Source organism: Leucoraja erinacea, chromosome 21 (assembly GCF_028641065.1).
Source record: "Leucoraja erinacea ecotype New England chromosome 21, Leri_hhj_1, whole genome shotgun sequence".
Classification (NCBI taxonomy): Eukaryota; Metazoa; Chordata; class Chondrichthyes; order Rajiformes; family Rajidae; genus Leucoraja; species Leucoraja erinaceus.
The window spans coordinates 14,797,564-14,824,422 of NC_073397.1; the positions used below are offsets into that span (position 1 = coordinate 14,797,564).

Genomic DNA, 26,859 nt, shown 5'->3' on the forward strand with positions numbered 1-26,859 from the left:
ACCGGCCAGGCTGGGGATCCAGAGCCCCGGCCACTGGGATCTAATTCGACCTGATAATTGGCGCGGAATTCTCCATGAGGTCAATATCGGCCGCCTCACCCAGCCCCCAGGGGGGTTGTCCAGATTAGAGGGGGCGCGGACCCCCATTTGAGTTGGGCCTTTATTGAACTCTTAAATACGAAACAACATTCACATGATCTGATGACAATGATGACCCTTTTCTTTCCCACTGGTTAATTTAAGAATGCAGGAAGTATACATCCTCACTTAATCAAATTTATACAGTTGTGATAGGTGTTAATAAATCTCTTCTTTCATAGAAGGCATCTTTCACTGTTTATAGGTGTTTCCACTCATTTTCACAGAAAGTTATGACCTATGATGATTCATTTGTGCTATCATAAAAGCAGGTGTGTAGGCACAAAACAAGGGGGCCTAGAATAAACATCTGATATCTGTTTCTTTACGGTAGTCATTTTCTGCTGTATGGGAATAATTATAGCTGCGTGTTTAAATGGTTGAGATTGGATTTTTCTGATTCCACTGTGGAATAAATTGCAGGAGAAGTATACACCTTTGTGTGTGGGTGTACTAAGCCACTTTAAACTGTGCGTACAATTCTCTCTGCCAGGAGAGCTAGACAGAAGGGATGTAATATTTTAGAGCAGGGTAAATCAAATGTAGTGCTAGAAATTATTTTCGCACACGGGTGGTAGTGGAAATCTTCAACTTGTTCTGCTTAAGGGCTAGATAGGCTGGGTGAATGGGCGGAACAAGCACGAAGGGTCGAATGGCCTACCCCTTTTTCTTTTGAAATGCTAATTGGCATTATCTTGTTAACGACGTGTCTGAGTGATCTTAGCATATGATTTTATTGTAGTCAGATTTACAAGAGCTTCAAATTTTACAAAGGTTTGCGGCATTATAGCAGTAACAGACTGTCGGTTCATTTGTACAGATGGTATATTCCTTCTGCTCCTTTAACTTATTCATATACATGATTTCACTGCATTTTGGTAAATCTTTTACGGTAGAAGCTGTACATGTACGTCTTTCTCTCTAATGGGCGGCACGATGGCAGCACCAGAGACCTGGGTTCGATCCTAACTACGGATTCTGTTTGTATGCAGTTTGTTTGTTCTTCCCGTAACCTGAATGGGTTTTCGTCTACACTCCAAAAATGTACAGGTTGGTAAACTAATTGGCTTGGTAAAATTGTACATTTTCCCTAGTGTGTGTAGGATACTATTAGTGTGCTGAGATCACTGGTCGGCGCAGCCTCAATGGGCCGAAGGGCCGGATTCCACGCTGTATCTCTAAACTAAACTCTCCACGTTACTGCCATTTATAGAATTGCAAAGTATAAGCCCTAAAATCCCAGGCTCATTTCCCCTATCTACCAGTTCATAACCAAACCTACATGGCTTACATGGTTGCGTTCTGCAAGCGACCCAATCCAGATTACTTATTCACACTTTCACTTCCTTGTGCATGCTCGTAGCACATCTTTTCCGCAGAATAGTAGGGACACTACTCTTGGTCAAGGATGCTGAATACTTGTCTCTGGCTCATTTTCACCTTGCAGAGAATTGTGTCAAAAGGAATGTGTAGGAAAGAACTGCAGATGCTGGTTTAAATCGACTGAAGAAGGGTCTCAACCCGAAACGTCGCCCATTCCTTCTCTCCAGAGATGCTGCCTGACCCGCTGAGTTACTCCAGCAATTTGCCTCTACCTTGTGCCGTTAGGAACTTTAACATGGACTATCTCACTAATTTCTTCTTCTAAAATTAGAGATTTGAACATTTTTGTATGGTGAATAGTCATGGTAATTAAATTACAAGTTTTGTAATCTAGAGGCCAATACTTTAAACTTTTTGGCATATTCTTCAGCGATACAGCATGGAATCGGTTCCTTTGGCCCACCAAATGCACACCGTACACTAGCACTATCCTACACACGGACAATTTACATTTTTTTTAAACCAAAACTCAATTAACCTACAAACCTGCACGACTTTGGAGTGTGAGAGGAAACTGCAGCACCCAGAGAAACCCCACATCACGGGGTGAATGTACAAACTTCGTACAGACAGCGCCCGTAGTCAGGATCGAACACTGGTCTCTGGCACTGTAAGGCAGCAACTACCCCTGTGCAGCCCTGTGGAATATAATGTCAGTTCTGGATTTGCAAAAAATCATCATTTATAATGACACTTAATGCTTTAATGTCATTCAAGCGAAAAAAATCCATCTCTCCTTTCTAGTCTGGCCCAAGTCTTGAAACCTACCAAAACCTACACTAGCACTATCTAAACACACAGAGGTATACTCTGAAGTAGCATAGCAGTGCAGCTCGATCTGAAGCCAATTACAGAATGGACAATAAATGCTAGTCAAATTGGTATTACCAGGAAGTGAGGTGTTCCTGACACTTGTGTCGTTCAAATAAATGAGAGGTTTATTTGCCAAAGCCTTTTGTGTAGCTTTACTGAAAATCGTCTTTGGGTAGTTCAAAGCAGTAGCTCCTACATGAAGCTCATTTAATACCTGCATTATTTTACGTATCTCAATTTCCGTTACCAATACAGACAAACAAATTAGAAGGTGATTTATAAGGTACTGGATTATGATGCTCATAAAGCTATTCTTCAATGTTGCAATCAAATTCAGTCAAGGACCGGATTGGAAATATTCTTAACTATCTTATGGTGAAGTCTGTGACTTCATTGTTTGTTCTCTTCAAATTGAAAGTAGCCACTTTCGACTTTAGAGATACAGCGTGGAAACAGGCCTTTCGGCCCTTCGTGTCCGCACCAACTAGCGATCAACCCGTACACTAGCACTATCCAACACACAAGGGATAATTACAGTTTACAGAAATCATAACCTACAAGCCTGTATGATTTTGAAGTGTGGGAGAAAACCCACGCTGTCACAGGAAGAATGTCCAAACCCCGTATAGACAGCGCCTGTAGTCACAATCTCACTCTGGTCTCTGTGAGGCAGCAACTCTACCACTGCTCCACTGTGCTGCCCTATTGGGGGTGAAGGACAGGATGGAGGGCATGTTGTGGGAGAGGAGTTTACACTTTTTAGTTTCCTTTTGGCCGTGCTCTTTTCTTGAACATTCTTGAAATTGTCAGTGTTGGCTGCATTTTTTTTTTTTCCCTAGACAATCTAAAATTTAGTTGCTAATAGTTTTTGGAATGTCTCTTCCAGATGTGTGACAACTAGGCCCAACAAAAACAAGGGTGCTAGTTTGTTCTTGTGCTGTTATTGAAACTTGGGTCCTTGTTTTTAATTAAAAATGAAGTAAGGAGATTAGTGCAGATATTGACTTCCAAATAATAGTGACTGAGTACAAACTTGCAGTGTAAATGAAGTTCAACCACCTTCATCTTCCAACAGTTTAGTTTTGAGATACAGCACGGAAACAGGCCCTTCAGCCCACCGAGTTTGCGCCAACCATCGATCCCAGCACACTAGCCATCACACAATTTGACCAGGCCAATTAGCCTACAAGCCTGTACATCTTTGGAGTGTGGGAGGAAACCGAAGCAACTGCAGAAAACCCCTGCAAGACACAGGGAGAATGTACAAACTCCGTTCAGACAGCACCTGCAGTCAGGATCAAACTCGAGTCCCTGACACTAAGGCAGCAACCCTACTACTGCGCCACCGTGCCGCCACTGATACATCCCTTGTTTGACCCACACACCAGCAGCCCAGTGTGCTGGTGCTAGCTTTGACAGTGTTAAATTAGGTGAAAAAACTGTAAAACAAAAACACGTCCTGACCTTTAGTGGGGCAGCATTTACTGTATGACGGAAGACCTGCTTCAACTCCTCCCATACCATTATATCAATTAAATATGCAGGTTTGAATATTTGTAGTGAGGAAATCGTATTGTAGCCTTTGCCGGATTCCTTTGGCATGTATAGATGTTTGGCTTTGTCCCAACATGCAGTTCTTACTGCTTCAGCTGCATCTCTTGGTTTCAGTCATTTAAACTGAATGTTCCGCTTGGTGAAAGTATTCTTCCAGGAATCTTTAGTTGGATCATGTCCTTTCTGCCCCAAGTGCCTGCAGTAGTTCCAGAAATCTGGCCTGTATGTTATCACCCTACATGCCAAAATACTTTGAGATTGGCTTCTTGACACAGTGTAAGAAAAAGCAGAGCACGACTCATGGTGGAAACAAAAAAAACACTGAAATAGTTGATCACACCAATCAGTCCAGTGCTCCCTTTGTGTGAGCAGACTAGTCCCACATCCTTTTCTTCCTCTTTTGCAGGAAAACTATAGAGGGACATTAGTTTGGAGGATGTGGAATCGGTATGGGTAGAACTGCGAAACAATAAGGGGCAGAAAACGCTGGTGGGTGTTGTGTACAGGCCACCTAACAGTAGTAGTGAAGTTGGGGATGGCATCAAACAGGAAATTAGAAATGCTTGCGACAAAGGCAAAGCAGTTATAATGGGTGACTTCAATCTACATATAGATTGGGTGAATCAAATGGCATAGAGGATTTCTTGGGTTGCAATTTTAAAGCTATTTTTGATTGAGGAAGGGTTAGTTAAGTAGTCTTGCATTAGGATGACGATGTTCTAGGTTTTAGACTGGGTATTGAGTAATGAGGAAGGGTTAGTTAGTATTCTTGTTGTGCGTGGCCCCTTGGGCAAGAGTTACCATAATATGGTTGAGTTCTTCATTAGGATGGAGAGTGACATTGTTAATTCAGAAACAATGGTTTTGAACTAAAGAATATGAGGGTATGAGAAGTGAATTGATTGATGCATTAATTTTGACGGTGGATTATCATAAAGACTGCATGGATTAGTTCATCCCATGCAAAAGAATAAAAAGTAGTGCATCCATGGATCAGTTACTAATAGTTTTGTTAGCCAGAAAAAAATCTTTATCTTCCTAGAAGGGCTTTTTTTAGTTTCTGTTTTTTATTATGGTCACATGTAGGTCCCTTGCAGTCAACAGGGTACATGGTGAAATATGGCACCAATTGAATTTTGTTGCACTGCTGATCTGCCCAGGGCCATCGGAAAGATTTTGCAATCAGGTTGTCGGGAAGTGGTGTTGTACAGATACAGGATAAAAGGGCCAAATAATCTTTAGTGCAAGACAAATTCCAGTAAAAGTTAGTCAGAGGGTCTCCAATGAGGTTCAGTTGCCTGAATCTTGAGGTGTGTGTTCAAATGTATGTCAATGGAAAGGAGGTTGGTTTGCGTGATGGTCTAGGCTGCGTCCACAATTCTCTGCAATTTTGTGCAGTCTTGGATGGAGCTGTTCCCAAATCATGCTGTGATACATCCCGATAAAATCCTTTTCGACGGCACATCTGTGAAAGCTGGTGATGGTAGTTGGGGAGGGGGTGGGGGAGAGATTGCAACCTTCACATGGTCTGCCCTGTTTCGACTAATGCAATCAACTCGACGTGCACAAACGGAAGATCAAATAGAACAAGTTGTCCAACAACTTTCGTGTGGCGTGCACAGCCTAAAGAAGAAGAAGGGTTGTTGGGGCCATGCCGAATTTCCTAATCCTTCTAAAGAGGCATTGGTGTGCTTTCTTGGCCATTGCTTCTATATGGCTGGTCCATGACAAGTTGCTGGTGATATTTAATCCTAGGAACTTGAAGCTTTCAACCATCTATTCTTTGCCAACCGCTTTGCTTCTTGAAGTCTGTCTTGCTGACATTGAGGGAAGAGGTTTTGCCTTGGCATCAGGACAATCACGGCAACCCATGGCCAACCCCACCAGCAGGTCTGGCTCGCCCGCCGTGGACTGTACGCCCACACCACGCGCGCGGATAGGGAACCCACCTGATAGGCCTGTCTTGTCTGCCCAGAGAGGAAAGAGTTGCAAGACTGGAGGGCCAGCAATAAGCACAAACAGACCAAGGCTTTCGTGTGGCGTGCGAGAGGGAGGGTTGCACTGCCGAATTTCCTAATCCTCTAAAACGATGGGAAGGGCTGCTGTGAGATCTAGCAACAGCCTGCTTCTTGGCTCGGCTTGGATCATCGCGGCAACCGCAAACCCCAAGAGGCTGCCGTGGACTGTGAACCGGACTGATGGCCTTGTCTGCAGCGGAAAGAGACTGAGGCCCAGAGGCAACCACGAGTTAGCACTGTTCACGTTTAGTCCGACCCTGCTCAACGCAGCCATGACAATGGTGTGTACACGTGGTCGGAAGAGGTCAACAGAAGAACCCAGTACAATGGGTCTACGTGGTCAGGTCAAGAACCCAGCACTTATAACAACTGGGAATCTGGTGACTACTTGGAGGGTAGTTAATCTGTGGAACTCTTTGCCACAGAGGGCTGTGGAGGCAAAGTCAGTGGATATTTTTTAAGGCAGAAATAGACATATTCTTAATTAGAACGTGTGTGAAGGGCTATGGGGGGAAGATTGGAAAAGGTAGGTATTAGGCAGAGATCTGCCCTAATTGAATGGTGGAGTGGACTCGATGGGCCGATTGGCCTAATTCTACTCCTATAACTTGTGAACGTGTCTCTGTATACTATCTCAGTGTACTAGTACTATACACGTACTGTATCTGAGATGCTTTTATAAGATGTATCTAAGTGCTTATGCATTGTGATTCTTGTACTGAACTGTATACAAGAATGAATTTCATTGTACCATGGTACATGTGACTAATGATTGTATATGTAAAAAAAAAGGTTATGAGGTTAAAGGTTACAATCATCTTCCAGTACTCCATTTCATCATTATTTGATATCCGGCCCACTACAGTGGTATGTGCACATTTATAAATTGAGTTGGGCTTATATTTGGCTGTGCAGTCATAGGTGTATAAGGAATAAAGAATGGGTATGATTTCTGGTATCTGGTATAATTTCTAGTGTAATTTGCATATCTTTTGGTATCCTGAGAACCTGTGTGTCATGATCTGTCCAATTGCATGTCGAATGGACATCAAAACTTAAGATACTGAAATAGTAGATCAAGCAGCAAAGTCATCAATGAAATTTTTTGTCTGTTTCTCTCTGTACTTGGTCTGATTTGGTCTATTTCTAGTATTTTTTGGTTTTAACTAGTATTACCAGCATCAGTAGTTGCTTTGCTATTGTAAAGGGCCTCGGGAGCTAGTATGAGACACAACTGCTGTCTACTATGAACTTCACTGTCTAATGCCATCCTTTCCTAGTCCTCATCCCCCCCCCCCACCCCACCCACGCACGTGCGCACAATCTCACATAGACACAGATGCACACACGCGCCTCGCCTGTGGATTCTTAACAGTGGCTTGTAGTAGACATTTGTAAACCTGAAGCTCCAAGTTCCTCTGTTCCATATAATCCAGTCTTTTCTTATTAAAGGTATAGTTATCAGCAAAGATTATAGAGCAGAGCAAGATGCGCCACTCTGCGAAAAAAGTGTAGTATGACATGACGCCATTTTATTGAGCAGCAATTTACAATAATATTAATAAAATTTACAATAATATTAACTAAGTATGTGAAGTGATCGCTGCTCTATAAAACACTGTTCCCTACAACACAGATTACACCAAAGATGATTGAGCGGAGGATCCTCTAGCATCTTTGCTTTTCCCTGCGACCTGATGTAAGAGCAGATTGTAGAACAGTGGAGTCCACCCCCGCTACCAAAGATGTCGCGTTTAGCATAAACAAATGGCGGCGTGACGTTCCGTGACGTACTAGACGTCAGTCCATTGGGTTTCAGAGGAGTGGTCTAACTTGCTCTGCTCTATAATCTTTGGTTATCACTGTTTGTTAATATTGTGCAGTCTTGCGTTTACTGGGCCTGAATTCCATCTGACATGTGTTTTTGCCCTTTCTATCTCTTTCCCATATGTTTTCCTATTATGCCTTGGTAGTTCAAACCTGTTTTAATCAAAACCCCCAAAATGTAATACTCCTCACCTAAATTCCTGAACTAGCTTCTTAGATAAAAATGTCCTCGGCCTGTATGTTCCCTGTCCGTTGCATTTCCTTTACCCTCAATTTATGTGATCTCCATTCAGAATTTAAGTGATGAGTCAAGAGCAGTTTTCCTTCTTGAATTTCACATTAACTACTTTGTACATTTTCACATTAACTACTTTCACATTAACTACCTTGTAAATGAAATGCTACTGCCACATGAAATGGCTGCCATGCAATTATCTAGATTACTCTGGCTCGCTTACAATCAAACTTGTTGACAGTACTGCTATTAAGTAATTGTCATGCATATAACATTTGTAACATATATGTGAACCTCCGGTTATTACTTTTTTGAGAAATTGCCTTCTGCTGGGAGAATATCATGATTTTTCCAAGCAAATCATTTCCACGTTCCACACTTTTCCACATAATTTTATGTCTAATTCATTGGCTGAAGTTGTGTGTAAATTTGGATATTGCATGAACTGGAATCAATAGCACCCTGGTGCATATTTTTCAAATTGCTGTTTTACTCTCCTCAGTTTCCAAATTAATTAATTATAGTCAATGTTTTGTTTTGTCTTAACAAGCTTTAATAGTTTCATGTTCTGTTTAATCTTTCTTTTATTATCTGCTAACCTGCTACTCTCATTTTGCGGCACTCTTTCTAACTTTAATATTTAGAGTACGCTTTTGGTTTGCTTCAAATGTTCTTTTGATTCTCCTCAATCAATTTCCCTCGTTTCTTGGATTCCTGCTTGGGTCTTCATTATCCACAGTTCTCAAATGTAATTTCTCTCAATATAGGTTCTCTCAAATATAATTTAATCCATCTTTGTTATCGTGAAACGTACTCTTTTCATGGCACATTGTTGAAAATCTTTACTTTCTTATTTTTAAATTCCATCTTAAAAGTTTAACTGTTGCTCCAACTTGGCTTCAAAAATGAGCTTTCAGTACAGCTGGTCTACTGGTGCTAAGGGCATTGTGGAGCTCTCTGGGTTTCATTGGCATGATCTATCCTTCTGTGTCCCCCCCCCCCCCCCCCCCCCCCCATAAAAACCCCCCCCACCCCCCCCCACCCCCCAACTGGCCAGACAGTTGGCGATCCTTAAAGGCTGCCCAATTTCTCCGAACTGGTTTGCCTTCATATCAATCATTATTATTGTTCTACTGGGCACCTTCCCAGTTTCCCGTGTGCAAACAATTCTGTATTGGCTGAATATTAGTTATTCCGTACAAGTCATCAATGGTTTTGGATTTAAAGTGATATTAAATAAGTAATAGTTATTTACTTTAAGTATGTGCAGTTATACAGTGTGGAAACAGGCCTTTTGGCCCAACTTGTGTTATTTAAGTAGCTATAGTAAGTAATTATAAGTTGATAAAGTTAATAAAGATTATGTTCAAAAGTCATAGGAGCAGAATTAGGCCACAAGTCTATTCCGCCATTCAATCGTGGCTGATCTATCTTGGCTTCTCCTTGGACAGTAGGATCAGAAGACATAACTGGCAAAAAGTTTAAAGATTCAATTAGTTATGAATCTTCATACTGACAGATAAATGTTTAGAACTGTTTCCTGAGCACGGTACTGGAAGTTGAATTCCAAACTGGAGAACTGAGGTGGCAGAAGTGCTGGTATTTAATCATTTGAATCATTTTTGCTCTCCTGGTGTCTTGTTTCTAAGCTTTTTAGATAACTGTTTATTTTCCCCAGGATGTAGGTTTGATGGGCAGACAGCCGTCTGTGAGACCAGCAACGTGGACTTTGAGAGGACGATGGTGTCAATGAGGCACTGTTTTTGTAACTGGATGGTCTGTCGGCAAAAATTTGACCAAGCTGGCAACAAGCAGCAGTCAGCGAGGGAGGCTACAGTCTTAGCTGTCTTTGTGAAATGGAATGACAGCAGCTAGCCCGAGGCCTGTGTGTGGAAGCTCAGGGCTCAAGTCAGCATGGAGATCTACCCTGTGTATTCACAGTCTTGTCTGTGGAGATGTTGCATTAACTCTTTCCTGACGAATTCAAGAAGAATGTGCTAAAACCTAATATCTTTGGTCGACGAGTTTGAACTTTGCTGGCTTTTTAAGGAAAACAATTAAAATGTATTGTCAGACTAGATGTTCGTTTATATTCAAGTTCCATATTACCAGGCACTGTTACCTTGCTGCATTTTGCATAACGTTATATGAAAGAGGGTCCCCATGCATTGATGCATCAGTTTAATCAGCAAGGTTAATCAAGTTTATGAAGGCCTATAATGTTTTCAATTCGTTTTTTTGCATCTTTCTTGCTATCAATTTTGATTTTCGTTTTTCTAGTTGTGCCTCCAATGCTTTTTCCCTGTGAATTTAGTTGCATATCCATTAAGAAATTGTTTTTTCTTCGCCTGTTATGTAAAGATCTGGAGGTGCTGCTCCCTCCAATGTGGAAGGCATGCATAATTAAGACATTGGTGAGCTTTATAATTCATGTGCAGTTGTTCTGAAGTTTAAGAACATAGAACAGTACAGCACAGAAACAGGCCCTACAGTCCACAATGACTATGTATGTAACATGATGCCAAGTTAAACTAATTTTATCTGCCTGCATGCAATCCATATCAGGGCGACACAGTGGTGCAGCGGTAGGGTTGCTGCCTTACAGAGCTAGAGACCCAGGTTCAATCCCGACTACGGGTGCTGTCCATACAGAGTTTGTACGTTCTCCATGAGTTTTCTGCGGGTGTTCCGGTTTCCACACACATTCCAAGAACGTGCAGATTTGTAGGTTACTTGGCTTGTGTATAGTCTCTGCTGTGAAGGATTGAGGATGATTGCTGGTCGGCATGGACTCGGCTCAAAGGGCCTGTTTCCACGCTACATCTCTAAATTAAACTAATTTAAAGAGTAAAGAGTTAACTCCTACAATGCATGAATTCAGTTCTATAACATCTCTCCAACTTGGCAGGCTACAGTTCTTCCGCATCCTCTTCCCACAAAAATGACAAATTAAACTATTCTGCATCCCCGCCATATTCATGTAGGGAAAAAATATATATAATTTTACCCTTTGATTAATTTTGGAAATTCATTAACTAATTTGCATTTAATGTTTCAAAAGGCAGCATTATGATAAATATTGTTTTCTTGGCAATCATAATTGAAGAATATTTGCCAGGACATAGAATGACTTTCTTGCTCCTGCTCAATAAATCATGGAATCTTTGACATTCTGTGTGAAAGATTAAAAATGTCTTCCAATATGCAGTATTCTCATTACTGCACTAGATTTGAACCCCCAAAACCTAGTGTGTTTTGGGCAAAAATATTTCGAGTTGTAGGGCTGGTATTAACGAGTATTTGATTAATATTCAATTATTTGTGCATTTGTAAAGGTCTGATTCTGTTGCAATGATACATGCTTCAAATGTTTGTCGTTTTCATTCAATTGAAGAACTTTGGAGATGTAGTCAATCACCAATGAAGGAGAGAAATGGAAAAAAAATTGGCAGAAATGTTATACCTCATATAGCTTGTAAATGTTTATTGTGGGTTGTGTGACCTTGCTCCCTCTGTTTTGCAGTGAGCACAAAGATTCTTCAGAAAAGAAACACAAAGATAAAGAAAGGGAAAAAGACAGACTAAAGCACAGAGATGGGAGCTCTGACAAACACAAACACAAGGACAAGGAAAAAAGAAAGGAAGAAAAGGTATCTAAGTTGGAGTTAACCACCCATTATCCAGTTGTCATTTATTTCAACCGTGAAGATATTTTATCTTCCACCGAGACTCAATGGTTCAATGGTCCTTTATTGTCACATGTTCCGAGGTACAGTGAAATTTGATTTACCATATAGTCATACCAAAAAAACAACAAGATACAAAATTACATAAAGATTAAACATTAACAGCCACCATAATGGCGTGTGAGAATCTCTAGGGCACACAGCATAAGCGGAGATCCACAGCATTCAGTTCAGGCCACACACACGCTCCTTCACCGTGATGTGACCAGAGTTGTACCGACCGCTGTCACTCTCTACCGTCCCTGTCCGCCCGAGCAGTCAGAAAGCTGTCTACATCAAAAAATGAATATGGAGTTGGGCTTAACAAGGGTCTGTGCATTCTCCCCAAGACCTGCGTGGGTTTTCTCCGGGTGTTCCGGTTTCCTCCCACATTCCAAAGACATACAAGTTTGTAGGCTAATCGGCTTTGGTAAAAATTGTAAATTGCCCCAAGTGTGTGTACAATGGTGTTAGTGTGCGGGAATCACTGGACTCGGAGGGCCGAAGGGCCTGTTTCCGCACTGTATCTAGATTAATCCAAGGAAAACTGGCAAAGGACAGTTTTATGAGATTACAAATAAAATATTATTTTCATATTTTTTAAAACATCGAAGGACTTTTTGCACAAAGTACAGAGGTGCTGTACCCATGACGCGAGAGAAGGGTTCTATGGTTAGATGTTTGAAGGGAGCATTGTCGCACTGTTGGGTACAGAGATGCTATTAAGTAGTTTGTTAAAAGTAGCTGTGCTTGATTTGAAATGGTCTGCCGTACGGATCTTGCAATTCAAATTGATTTTTCTTCTCCATTACAAGGATAAGATCAACACCTCGAGTAGTAGTTCTGGAGACAAAATAAAGAAGGAAAATGGCTTCACAAGGTAGGTGTTCCCTTAAATTGTGCTAATAATTAATGATACGTGCGAGTCTGTTTCACCCATTGGTTTTGGTACGTGTATTTATAGCTAAGTGAGATCCTGTTCCAGGATGTTGCAAGCTGTTTCAAATGATGGGAGCAATGGGATGGGGGAAAGAGTAACACTTGTGGGCATTGAACAGTTTACATATCAGTCCCACCACTTTTCCCCACCCTGTTCCCTGTAAGGACTCTATCCCCTACTCCCAATTCCTCTGTCTACGCCGCATCTGCACCCAGGATGAGGTGTTCCAGACCAGGGCATCGGAGGTCCTCATTCTTCAGGAAACATGGGTTCCCCTCTTCGACTGTAGATGAGGCTCTCACCAAGGTCTCCTCTATATCCCGCAGCTCCACTCTCACTCCCCATCCCCCTACTCGTAACAAGGACAGAGTCCCCCTTGTCCTCGCCTTCCGCCCCATCAGCCGGCGCATGCAAAATATAATACTCCGACACTTTCGCCACCTCCAGCGAGATCCTACCACTCGCCACGTCTTCTTATCTCCTCCCCTTTCTGCTTTCTGTAGAGACCGTTCCCTCCATAACTCCCTGGCCCACCCAGACCATCCCCTCCTCTGGTACTTTCCCCTGCAAGCGCAGGAAATGCTGCTCCTGTCGCTTTATCTCCCCCCTTGACTCCATCCATGGACCCAAACAGTCTTTCCAGTCTCCTCCAACCTCATCTACTGTATCCGCTGTCGTAGGTGTCACCTTCTCTACATCGGCGAGACCAAGCGTAGGCTCGACGACCGCTTCGCTGAACACCTCCGCTCAGTCCGTACTAACCAACCTGATTTGCCGGCTGCCCTAGACTTCAACTCCCCCTCCCATTCTGAATCTGACCTTTCAGCCCAGGGCTTCCTCCATTGCCAGAGTGAGGCCCAGCGTAAATTGGAGGAACAACACCTCATATTTTGCATGGGTAGTTTACACCCCAGCGGTATGAACATCGACTTCTCTAATTCCAGGTCGTCCTTGCTTTCTCCCTCCTTCCCCTCCCCCTTTCCTGCTCTCCCCTCTCCCACATAGCCCACTGTCTCTGCCTCTTTCCCCCCCCCCCCCTCCCCCAACGTCAGTCTGAAAAAGGGTCTCAACCAGAAACATTGCCTACTCCTTTTCACCATAGAAGCTGCCTCACCCGCTGATTTTCTCCGGCATTTTTTGTCTACTTTCGCAGATAAGTCCCTCGTATTCAGATGGTCAAGGATGCTGGTCACGTTGAATCATTGTTTTATCTTCTGCCCATCAAAATATGAATGCTGAGTTGGGCTTAACAAGGGTCAAGCCATTTGATTTTGGAAAAGCAGTATGTGCTGACAGGATATCTGAAATATAAATGTTTAATCTTTCTGTCTGGGGAAAAAGAGTGATCATACTGGCTATTACCAGCATTTGTAGTAGTTGGACCTGTATTAGGATAAGTAAATTAATTTGGAACAAGATGCATCTGAATTCCAATAATGTCTGCCAGCATGCATGCATAGTTTAGATCTCATGGGCTATCTGGGCTGTCTCAAGGGCTGATTTTTGTACTATTAAAGGTAGTCTGGTCTATAAAATGAACTACTGGTTATATGAGCACTCAATATTTATTTTGATCCCTTTCTTGCCTTCTCATCCTTTTTAGCCCTATTCGTATTAAACAAGAGCCTGAAGATGATTACGTCCCGTCCATTAAAGTGGAAAATAAGCCAATGAAGAGGGCCCGTGAAGATGATGAGTAAGTTTCTTCCTTGAAGCTGTAAGTTGACCAGAACATTCTGCACCTGTAGAAACAAAGAGAAAAGGCACAATTTCTGAGGGGAGAGAAAGGAAATGGCCACATTAAAGAAATGTTACAGATGGTAGTTGGAAGTACTCTCATCACTCAGGAAGGCCCCATAAACAACAGTGGGAAATAATGAGTTGATGTTTTGCATTCACCTGGTTTAATGACTCAGTCCTAAGAAACTTCATTGAAGTGTTAGCCTAATATTAGCTTGAGAGTCAGGGGTGCTTTATTGTCACATGACCCATAAATAGAACAATGAAATTCTTCCTTGCACAACAGGAATGTACACATAATCGTAGTCAAAGTCAAAGTAGCCTTTATTGTCATTCAGACCTTTCGGTCTGAACTAAATTTTGTTGCCTTGCAGTCATACATATAATAAAAATGACAAAAACACACAATAAACACAAATTTAACATCCACCACAGTGAGTTCACCAAGCACCTCCTCGCTGTGATGGAAGGCAAAAATCTTAAAGTCCTTAAATAACTCGATAAACACTTTTTCACACAGAGAGTTGTGACTCTGTGGAATTCTCTGCCTCGGAGAGTGTGGAGGCCGGTTCTCTGGATACTTTCAAGGGAGAGTTGGATGGGGCTCTTAAAGATAGCGGCGTCAGGGGATATGGGGAGAAGGGATGATCAGCCATGATCACATTGAATGGCGGTGCTGACTCGAAGGGCCAAATGGCCTACTCCTGCACCTATAGTCTATTGTCTACCATAATAAACTACAAAAAACAGTTCAATCGGCAATTAAATTGGGGAAAAAAACAATATAGTGCAATTGCAAAAACAAAGCCCAAGTCCCATGTGCAATCAAAGCTGTTCATAGTTTTGAGTCTCAAGACTCAGAAGTGAGTTCAGATCCATAATCTTTTAATTCTGGAGGTTGAGTGGTAACTTAAAACAAGGCTGAAATCCATAATGGGGTGATTTTCACTGAAAGATTTGCATGCTTCCCCTTCTTGATGAAAACAAAAATTTAGAGCCATTGTTCAAAGCTGTTACATGAACTCTGACCTTATATCACATACAGCGTATTGTCCCACATGCATCTTACTTCAAAAATGTCATAGGACTAAATATCTCCTGCTTGTTTGCACGGGAATCATTGGTAACTGTTTGGTATGTTACGACATCTATTCTTCATGGGTGGCAGTTTTTGATCTTCATAGAAGAGCATTCCAGTCTGGCTTTGGTCATCTGCTAACAGTAGATTAGCAAGCCTGATTAGAGTCACTGAGCAATTGACCTGCCAATATAACTTTAAATCCTTTAGATGTTTTTAAAATTCTGCTTTCGAGAGGGAAGTGGTCTTTATACTGTTCAATCGGAATTGTTCCATAGATGGGCTATTGCAGGACTGCAAGAGGGAAAAGCATAAACTCCTGCATCCTTAAAACTCAAAAACAAATGAAACATAAACAGCTTCAAATCAATGATAGAACCATGAAACATTACCACTACAGGGAGATAAATCTTTGCTGGCCTCTTTTTGTTATTGCTTCCAATCTTTAAAGGAACAACAAGCATGTGGTTTTAATGAACCGCAACACTCTTGTGGTACAATGCAACTGTAGAGCAAATGATGTTTACCCTGTTTGAAAACAACTTGCCATGCGAGCCTAGAATAAAGAATTGTGTCGCACACAATTATCCTGAAGCCTTAAGTTGTTAAACCTGTAGGCAGGTATGGCAAAAGGTGATGGTTATCTTTTATGAAATGTTTTGACTGTACTCAATGTTTAATTCTATCACAGCGCTGATTTTAAACCCAAGAAGATCAAAATAGAAGATGCAAAGAAAGCCAAAAAACGAAAACTTGAAGTGGTGAGTTTTTTCCTCTCTCCAGGATCCTGTACTTTTAGAATTGGAACAGTTGAATTTTAATAATGTTTGTCATGAATTCATAGTTTTGGCAATTATTGTTGGAGTGAGAGAGTGAATAGTGCATTGAGCCTTCCCTAATGCCCCATGTGTATCAGCCTTGAGGGTAACACAATGGCACAGCAGTAGAGCTGCTGCCCCGCAGCACCAGCGACCTGGGTTTGATCCTGATCTCGGATGCTGTCTGTGTGGAGTTTGTACGTTCTCCCTGTGACTGCATAGGTTTCTTCTAGATGCTCTGGTTTCCTCCCACATTCCAAAGATGTGCAGATTTGTAGGTTAAATGTGTAGGAAGGAACTGCAGATGCTGGATTATACCGAAGATAGATTCAACATGCTGGAGTAACTCAGCAGTTCAGGTAGCATTTCTAGAGGAAAAGAATAGGTGGCATTTCGGCTCTGAACCCTTCTTCATACTAAAATTATAAGTTTGGGGGTGGGGGGGGAATAAACTGGACGCAGGAAAGGGCCAGAACAAATCAGGACAACAGATGACCTCCGGGAGCGAATAATGTTGGCTAGGGAAATGTGCTTACAAGTGGGATACAAGTTTGACCAGTGGAGAGAATGCAGGAGTTACTTGAAATTAGAAAAACCAACATTCATACTGCTGGGTTAACATGATATCTTAAAGGCTGAGCTACATGGAAAGGTCGGGCAGGTTGGGTTTATATTCTTTGAAGTATATTCTTTAGAGCACAGGAGGCTGAGGGGGTGATCTTGTAAATAGTATTTAGATGGGGTGAATGCAAAAAGTCTTTTAACCAGTGGAGGTGAATCTAGAACCAAAGAGCATCGGTTAAAGCTAAAGATTTAATAGAAACCCGAGGGACGACTTTTTCACACGCAGGATGGCAGATATGAAAGGAGCTGATACAGTAACAACATTTAGAAAACATTTGGAAAGGTGCTGGATAGGGAAAAAAAAGAGGGATTTGGGTCAAATGCGAATAAGTAGGACTAGCATTTTGGCTTTTGATCAGCATGGATGGGCCTATTTCGCTTCTGTATGACACTTATTAGGTTGTGCTTCATGTTACGTTTGCCAATTTGACAGTTGCCGTCCCTTTAATCTTACGAACTTTATTTCGCTATCAAGTTTATTACATAGTAAAGTACATAACTATTTTTAAAAGTGCATATAATTGCATCATTTAGATTTTCTTCAACAAATGCCCCCTGGCTTTGATTTATTAACCAAATGTTTGGGTTTTTATTTGTTTGTCTCCAGACTTTCGACTGGTTTACTTTTGCCCCCATTGAACTCTCTTTTTCTGAAACATAACATGCTATATCAAAGGAGGATTGGGAAATGTGGCCAGAGCCTTCGCTCTGTTTAACCTTGCATTCTGTAGTGTGCATCCCATGTGTAATTTTAAGCAGTAAATATATCTGTTCCCTTAGATACCTCTATAATCTGTTTTATTTTAATGCATTGATAAAAACCACTGGGAAGATGTTTGCCAACTATTTGAGGAGCTCAGCCTTCCTTATTGCTCCACAATCGACCTACTCTTTGTTTGACTCCATCTTTACTATGCTTCTAAAATACATTTTTGGATTTCAACTTGTTATCTACTAAAGATAGACACAAAATGCTGGAGTAACTCAGCGGGTCAGGCAGCATCTCTGGAGAGAAGCCATTCCTTCTCTCCAGAGATGCTGCCTGACCCGCTGAGTTACTCCAGCATTGTGTCTATCTTTCATTTAAACCAGCATCTGCAGTTCCTTCATACACGTGTTATCTACTAATATGTGCTTGTACATTGTTTTCACTTTCTGAGTTTACCGGATTGGAAACCGGTCATCATAAATATCTGTTTTTTGTTTCGTTTTGATTGATCTTGCCATCATTCATGCTTTATAAGCCCCCTTTTCACTTCATGTAGTCAGCATTTGTATTATTGTCTTTTATGCTTCCATTTTTCTCACCTATTGTTTTATTTGCCAAGTCTTTTAATTGACAGAAGGACTAATGTGTTCTCTATTTTCTGTCTCAATGATACATTCCCATGAATCAGGTCCAAGTCTGCTTGACTCCTCGTCAGATGAAAAAGTTTTAATCAAGAGGGAGTTCTGCTTATTTTTAGAATTCCTCCCCTTACTGCTGGTAGAGCTGCTGCCTCGCGGCGCCAGAGACCCAGGTTCAATCCTAACCTTGGGTGCTGTCTGTGTGGAGTTTACACATTCTCCCTGTGACCATGTGTGTTTCCTCCGGTCTTCTCCCACATCCCAAAGACGTGTGTTGGGAGTGGATGAGAAAGTGGGACAACATGGAACTAGTGTGAATGGGTGATAAACAGTCGACATGGACTTGGTGAGCTGAAGGGCCTGTTTCCATGCTCTATCACTAGCTCTAAACTAAACGTTAACTAAATGCTGTTACCATCCAAGTTTAGGTTAGGTAATTGTAATTTACATTCTCACGCCCGTAAATATCTCTCTTGTATTGTACCCTTTATTGTATACTCTGGCAGCCGTCCCTATAATATATATGTTCCCTTGTCAGATAATATATTTCAATAATATTGCCATATGGCTCCTTTGTTTTCCCTCAATCTTCCCTGCGTGGTTTACATTGAAACATGGCAATAGGAACAGAAGTTACATTAAGAGCAAAAGTCTGAAGAAGGGTCCCAACCTGAAACATCACCTATCCATGTGGTCCAGGGATGCCGCATGGCGTTGAGTTACTCTAGCACTTTGTGTCTTTTTTTGTAAGCCAACATCAGCAGTTCCTTGTTTCTACTAGCAGAAGTTAATTGGCCCCTCAAACCTGCTCCACTATGCCATTCGATCATGACTGATGCTTGATCTGAACATATTCATGTTCTCCCTTGTGCCATAACCATGATTCCCTTTGTAACCAGAAATTTGTCTGCCTCCTTTGTAAGCACAATTAAAGGCTAACCATCTGTAGTATAGAATCCCACATGTTCACCACCCTCTGAAATTCTGTACATCTGAATCATCTGATGTCTTGCCACATAACTTGAAACTGCGATTCCAGACAATTAGCCAAGAATATTTTATATTAATTCCTTCCCGTTATGGCCAGGAGTTTTGCTGTCACTTTATTGTAATTCCATAAACCTGTTTTATCCTATTGCTGGCCATCCTTATTTACACCACCCTGGAGATTTGTGCACATGCCTGTCTAATCTGTTTTTGAGCATGCAGCACAGAAGCAGGCCCTTTGGCCCATCTTGCCCATGCCGACCCACGATGCCCCATCTATGCTAGTTGCTTCACCTTTCATCTGATTATTTGTAATCTATATTTGTTCATCCTGCTGTCCATAGCACCAGATGACTGCCATTAATACCATTGTATTATGTGTTAAGCATGTTAACATTCTTACACCCAGGAAGTACAATAATCAGTAGGGTTTCAGTTTTAGAATTATGCCTTTTGTGTAATGAGTAATTGCACACTTCCTTTCCTTATAGGTATCAAAGAACAAAAAATCCAAAGTTAATGTGGGAAATGAAGGGCTGGGAAAAAAGAAGAAGAAAAAAGAGGAAGAAGATAAGTGGAAATGGTGAGGCTTGATGGAACAGTTGGTCAAATCATATTGCTTGCTGCTTTCTACCTTGCACCTCGTGTCCCACCCAAACAAATCATGTTAAGCAGCCAGTTTGCTCCCAAACATTTCTGGGGGAAGATTACGATTTGTGCTTAGATAATTGTTATTGGCATTGCAGATAGTCTCAGACCTGCCTACAAAGATGTAGCAATCTCTGATACAGAGTTGTACTTTCCCAATGGCCTTCATTGTCTAGTGCAAGCTATGGGATTTCTGGTGGCCAATTTCTGAACTAGGAATCATATTGAAAATTCTTTACACAAGTGCAACTTTTAATTAATATCTTGACAGTCCAGTAAATAAAGACTGGAACGTACATCAATAGGGGTACGCTCATAGTTTTTATGCTAATATTTTGGGCCCAATGTTCAGCAGAATAATGGATTGCTAATTATTACATTGCATAAGAACTTGAGATGAATGATATAACTGTACAACTGACTGTGAATACAACTTGCTGCATGCAGTTATCACTGGCAAGGCAAGCATTCATTATGTTGAAAGAGGTGCTGGTGAGCTGTTCTCTTCTGGGACCATTGCCCCCATTGAGGTGGTACTCCCTATGTATTATTGGTTACTGATTTTAACTTAGTTACTTGGAATGGGGGGTGCTAGCGAATTAGACGTTACAGGTAAATGGTTTGTGAATGTTAACTTGTAATCCACTAATTTGTAAAGGCCAAACAACTCCTATGGAGGTGCAGGGAATCATGAATGAGAATGCTTATTTTATATATAGGTCCACCACAGATTTTTCTGCCAACTGCACCTCCTTTGATCTAGACAAAATTACAAGAGCGCACTTGAAATCTCCCCCAGAAGCCCTGAAAATGTGGCTTCCTCTTAAAAAGCTACTGGTTTATTCAGTGTGATCCTCTGCTCTTCCTATTTTGATTATTTAGTCGTTCAGTTAAACACCAGAAGTTGTTCTGATGAGGTTGAAGTAATTTAGTTGAAATAGGGAATTGAGTCAAAAACGAATCATTATTTTCATTATTAAATATTCTGGGGGTGCCATGGCTTTGTGACTAATTTTAAAATACTGCTGCAATATCAGTGTTTCTAATCCCTGTACAGTGTCTGGTGTCTCCCCATTACTGCTACTGTTGGAACAAACAGGTCAGCGTTGGTGTGTGAATTGGTCCTGGCAACATAAATGAACAGTTTTCATTTCTGCCTTCTTCAAAGATTTTAGTTCATCCTGGTAAATAAAACCCAATGCTGCACCTTAGAATTTTAGGTTAGCATTGTGCAAAATAAATTATTTTGTTATTTGTGCTTGTGCTAGCTCTTTGAAAAACCATCTAATTCACCTCATTCTATTGTCCTTTCCATAATGATGTGGACATTTCCTTTCAGATTCCAAGTATTTATCCTTTTTTTTTAATATTGCCTATGCTGCATCATTTAGATGGTATATTCTTAATCATAACTCAGTATCTCCTTCAGTAGCCATCTTAAACTAGAGCATTGAAGAATGAAGCAGGTTTTCTCAATGTCAAATTGTAGTCAGCGCCGATGGCACATTACTGTTTCTTAAGGTAGAACTGAATAGGAACAAGCCCACAATGTCCGTTTTGTGCCGTTCCACTATGAAGATGCTTTGACTCATTTCTTACTCGGGAATGGTAAAGAGACAGAATGCCACAAACTTGACTGCATTAGATTCAGGAACAAATTCTTCCCCTGTTATCAGGCTTCTGAACAACCTGTTATCAGGATTCAGAACCGTCCTTCCATGAGCTAGGGTACTTTCTCACTGAGGCCTATAGAACTGGTCCAACTGGTATTGATGAAAATTATTCTGCACTGTATCTACTACCCCTTTGCTCTCTCTATTGTACATGAGTTTGACTTGATGGTATTTATGCATGATATTTCTGATTGGTTGGATGGCATGCAAAATAAATCTTTTCACTGTACCTCAGTACACGTGATAGTAATGAACCTCAGCCTGAACACAGCACTGAGCTTTTGTCGGACTTGACTAGCAGCAGTTTTAGAGCTGCTTTTATTTCCTGCTGTTCACACCCCTTGGTCACACATGAATTTAAATGTGTTGCTTCTAATTTCCATCAGAGGGCATTAATTTGTGTTCCAGGAATGGAACTGAATCAGATCAATCCAAGAATCGGACAACTGTTAACACAGCTGGTTAGATTGTAGGTGGTACAATTATAGTGGAAGTGGGAAAGACTTTATGAGCCAAACCATTAATTGTAACCGTGATCACTTTGAAACATGATTTAGAAAACTACTCTGAAGGGGTTTGGCCCAAAATGTTGCCTATTTCCTTCGCTCCATAGATGCTGCCACGCCTGCTGAGTTTCCCCAGCATTTTTGTTAACCTGAATTTCACTTGTTGCTTCATGCACTTTAATTTTTTTAAATAATTATAATATCTCAGACAACTTCAAGGCATTAAAAAATAAATTAAACACCGAATATAACAAAATGAGGTTTGCTGTACAGATATGTAATTGTTAACATCCATTCCTTTTCAAATAACCAAGTGCAGAGAGATATGCTCAAGACTGGTAGGAAGCCTAACTAAGTGCATGGCACCTGCCAGCCATTTTATACTGGGTCATAAGGAAGTGATGGCAGCAATTTGGAGAAATGGAAGCAAGACGAGTTTTGCATGGTATGTTGATCGAAGAAGAGAGAGACTGCTTGCTTTTTAGCATGTGGGTGCATGCAGATTCTCTTGGCACTCGCTATCTAAATTGTTTAGAAAATGTCACCATGTTTAGTTGCTTTTGTCGAAAGCTCCTGAATTTGCAGAGGTTCATGCAAGGTATAAGAAAAAGTTATTGTATCAACAGTCTGCTTTCTTTTTAATGAGCCTTTTGATGAGGGAAGTGAATTGATAGTTCAATGATGGCAGCAGCCTAGTTATATAAAAATCTCTCAAGTATATTTTCTTTTGTGCAGGTGGGAAGAAGAACGCTATACAGATGGTGTGAAATGGAAATTTTTGGAACACAGGGGCCCAGTGTTTGCACCGCCCTACATTCCTCTCCCAGATAACGTTAAATTCTATTACGATGGTAAGAGAGCAGAATAAGCATGTTGACATTTATAATATCCAATTGAGAATAGAGGAGGGGTGGCTGAGAAAAGCAAATTGGGGAGCTGAATGCAAGAAACTTTTATCATTATGTTTCAGTTGTGAATATATTTACAATATAGACATGTTATTAGAAAGTGGTGCTCCGAGTCGGGAAATATTAGTCCGTGACTGCCCTCAACATGATGCCATTGGCCGTAACTAGAAAAATACAGGTCCACCACTGATATTCCGACAATTAGCTGTCTCTCTCACACACCCCCACCCCCAGGGGCATCTGCATCGAATTTACCCCCTCTAGAACTGCCCGCAAATCAGTTCTCGTAGCCAATTTCCGCGGACAATATGGAGGCCAAATTTGCGCCCCATGGTCGGGGCACTGGAAAAACCCGTGGCTGACTTTGGGGTCCAGTATCTTGGGCCCCCTCCCCAAAGCTGTGACCTCTCTTGGTCTGGCAATACACATAATCCAGAAAGGCTCTGGAACTAAGGGTGTGGCAAATCAGTGGTGGACCTGTGGTTGGTCGTGAGGTGCAATGCGATTGTTGTTATCCTCCCTTCATATCGGCTGATAAACACCAGGGCTCGTGTTCATCACCACTTGTGATTCCAGATACTCTGAGGTGCTGTTCATATTTCGAGCAATTTGGTATCTTATGTGGAATCAACTGGATGTCGTCAGTGAAATATGTAACCTGCCGATTCTGAAAGCTCCTCGGTATTTGTGTGATAGTGCTGTGTCCTTTTTGGGAGGCAGTGTAATTATAGACTTAAAGAAATGCAAATGCTGGTTTACAAAAAAGGCATAACTCAGAGGGTCAGGCAGCATCTCTGGAGAACATGGATAGGTGATGTTTTCAAGCAAGGTCACAACCCGAAATGTCACTTATCCATGTTCTCCAGAGATGCTGCCTGATCAGCTGAGTTATTTCGGCACTTTGTGTCCCAATACAAGAAGACTGTTGTGTTCATATGAAGGTCCGGATCTGACAGCACCACAACCATGTTTCAAAGTTGTGTCGAGGGTTATTCTACCCATAGCAGCTATAATTGGTTTTCTGCTGCCAATGAAGATACCAATCCCCTCTCACATATTTTTAGTCAATGTGGCATGTGGGATACAGACAATTTATTTTGTTTCATTACTATAAGTAGTGATTGTGGTTTTTCAGGGGAAAAAAAGAAAAGCAGACCTTGTTGAAGAGAGCCTTGCACTAGTTATTTTATTTTCTGTTTTTCTATTTTCTGGGCGGCACAGTGGCAGAGCGATAGAGTTGCTGCTCTACAGCACTAGAGACCCAGGTTTGATCCTGACAATGGGCACTGTCTGCATGGAGTTTGTACGCCTTCACTGTGACCGTGGGTTTTTTCCCACACTCCAAAGATATACAGGTTTACTAGGCCAAGTGCAGACCCGTTGGGTCAGATTCAATTTAATTAATTGTCATTGTCAGTGTACAGTACAGAGACAACGAAAATGCACGGGTCCGCTCCCCCAACGCAGCCGTTCCCTACCCGTAGCCCCCACGGGAGACGTGGTCCTCCAACTCAAGCGGCTCAGGAATCAGCAGTGCGGCTGTTTTTAAATGGCGTCTTTGAGGCGAGATGGGGGTGCCAGCAGCCGTTATGGTAGCTGGCCAGCAGGAGGCGACAAATGAGTGAGTGTGGGGGGGGGGGGAGAAGGATTTTGTTAAAAAATGTGTACATAAACACGACGAAATTTAATGAGGAGTGGATACTTGGAATGAAAAGTGAAATTTCTACCGAAAATGGAAAAAATCAGGGCATTTGTGGGTCGGGTGTTGGCGTAGCAACAAATCAAAAGCAACAATCAGCCACAAGTCAGAAATGCACACAGCCACACAGCCAGACACACAGAGTTTTAAATATAGATAGATAGATAGGCTAATTGGCTTTGGTAAAAGTGGCACAAGTGTGTAGGACTCGGTGTGGACTCGGTGAGCCGAAGGGTCTGTTTTTGCGCTGTATCTCTGAAATAAGATACGATACGATAGAACTGTATTTATCCCACGAGTGAAATTAATTTGCCAACAGCCATAAAAAAAAAAACACAAAATACATGAAACGTCAAATTAAAGTGATTAGTGGAAAGGCTATGGGGATGTGCAAAGATTGAGGAGGTGGGGGGTGGCAGTCTCAGTCTACCCCATGACAGAAGGGGGAGGAGCTGCAAAGTGATAGCCACAGGGAAGATGGATCTGTAGTGTTCTGTCCTGCATCTTGGGCAAAAGTAAAGACCCAAAATGTCACCTATCCACATTCTCCGGAGATGCTGCCTGGTCCATTGAGATACCCCAGTACTCTGCGTCCTTTAGGGGCGAAGCAATTCTTTCCTGTTTCCGCATTGTATCTCTAACGTTGTACTCTGGTTACTGAAAAAGATACTCGAAGTAAGTGGAACTTCAGGCAGTGCATTGGGTATTTAAAATCGAAACATTTTTGTGTATGAAGTATTTGTTCAAAATAAACAATTCTTTAAACTCTGATTGTAGGGGTTTTATTTTTTTTCTCCCATCAATAAGGTGTTATTTTTCGCATGGATGTTAACCAGGGTGTAATTGATTAAAGTGGGCATTTGTCGCTTAGATGATCTGCACAAGGTATTTGGACAATAAAATCATATATTCTTGAAGCAGGGGAATTGAATGTGGAGCATCAGGTGTTGAGACTCCAGATTGTATCAGCATCTCCTCTTATTCAGCCCTCACCTCTTGTCAGAGTTTGTTCCCAATATGCTAATTTCAATGAATTGTTTTTCAGTATTTTAATGTGTCTGATTTTTAGTGAGTCATTGGCTCAGTAGCAGGGAATGTAGGAGTTGCTACATTGAGACTGAATTACTCCATATCCGCTAGCAGAATGATTGGCCTTTTTTAACACATGAACAGATGTTGAGTTCCACTCATCTCTGATTTGATAACCGATTATATTTGGGGTCTTTTCTATTTCCCTTTTTACTTATCTCCAGTTACAGTTAAAATGTACCCTGTGCACATATCCGATTGTTCACTTGCATGAACAGGAGGTTCTGGGTTGAGCAAGAGAACTGTTTGTGGAATATATGATGCATGCAGGTCTGTTTAAATTAGACCTCTTAAACCATTGTAGATAGTGCCTCATTACCATTGGCTTCTGCAGGGAAACCAAGCAAAGGAATTAGAATGGGGAGGTCGTCACCTGAAATGAATTCTGGGGGGGGGGGGAAGGGGGGGGGGGGGGGGGGGGGGGGGGGGAGAGAAAAGTACAGTTCACTTGCTGGGTTAGGATTGCGAAATCTGAAGATAGACACAAAAGCCTGGAGTAACACAGCGGGTCAGAGGACATCTCTGGAGAAAAAGAATAGCAGTTGTTTTGGGTCGAGACTCTTCTTCAGACAGTCTGGGGTAAAGGAAACAAGAGGTATAGATGGTCAGATAGAGTGAGATATAGAACAAATGGATGAAAGATTTGCGAAAAAGCAACAATGATCAAGGAATCACCCCGCTGTGGGCTGCGTAATAACGAGTTACATAGACAATTACTAGGGTGGGTGAGCAACGGGCAGACAAAGAGAGGGGAGGCAAGGGCTACTTGAAAGTAGAGAAATCAATATTCATCCCGCTGGATTGTAAGAGAACCTTTCTTCAGACGGAAAGAAAGAGAATACATTTTGTTTTGGATAGGAGTATATGTTGGTTAAACCGTAGAAGTAGAAATTGATGTGTTTAGAGTTACAGCACAGAACCAGGCCCACCAACTTCATGCCAGCCACTAATCACCCATGACCTCTGTTGGTCCAGCCAAACGGATAATCCATCACAGTTCTGGAACCAAGTGTGCTGGAAAATCGCTGGTGGGCTGGTACCATGTGACAGTTCAATACTTGTGTACTCACAATACCATCAAGGCAATGCATAGAGCTAAAATAGAACGG

At 41.6% G+C, this 26,859-nt stretch overlaps 1 protein-coding gene across 1 annotated transcript in view; it reads left to right on the forward strand.

Moving 5' to 3' along the window:
- Positions 1-26,859, forward strand: part of LOC129707264 (DNA topoisomerase 1-like) — a 71,739-nt gene that overhangs the window by 16,793 nt on the left and 28,087 nt on the right. The window contains exons 4-9 of the mRNA XM_055652175.1: positions 11,492-11,618; positions 12,509-12,573; positions 14,237-14,329; positions 16,143-16,212; positions 19,719-19,810; positions 22,790-22,905. Of these exons, the coding sequence (XP_055508150.1) occupies positions 11,492-11,618; positions 12,509-12,573; positions 14,237-14,329; positions 16,143-16,212; positions 19,719-19,810; positions 22,790-22,905 (563 nt within the window). The remainder of the gene's footprint in view (positions 1-11,491; positions 11,619-12,508; positions 12,574-14,236; positions 14,330-16,142; positions 16,213-19,718; positions 19,811-22,789; positions 22,906-26,859) is intronic.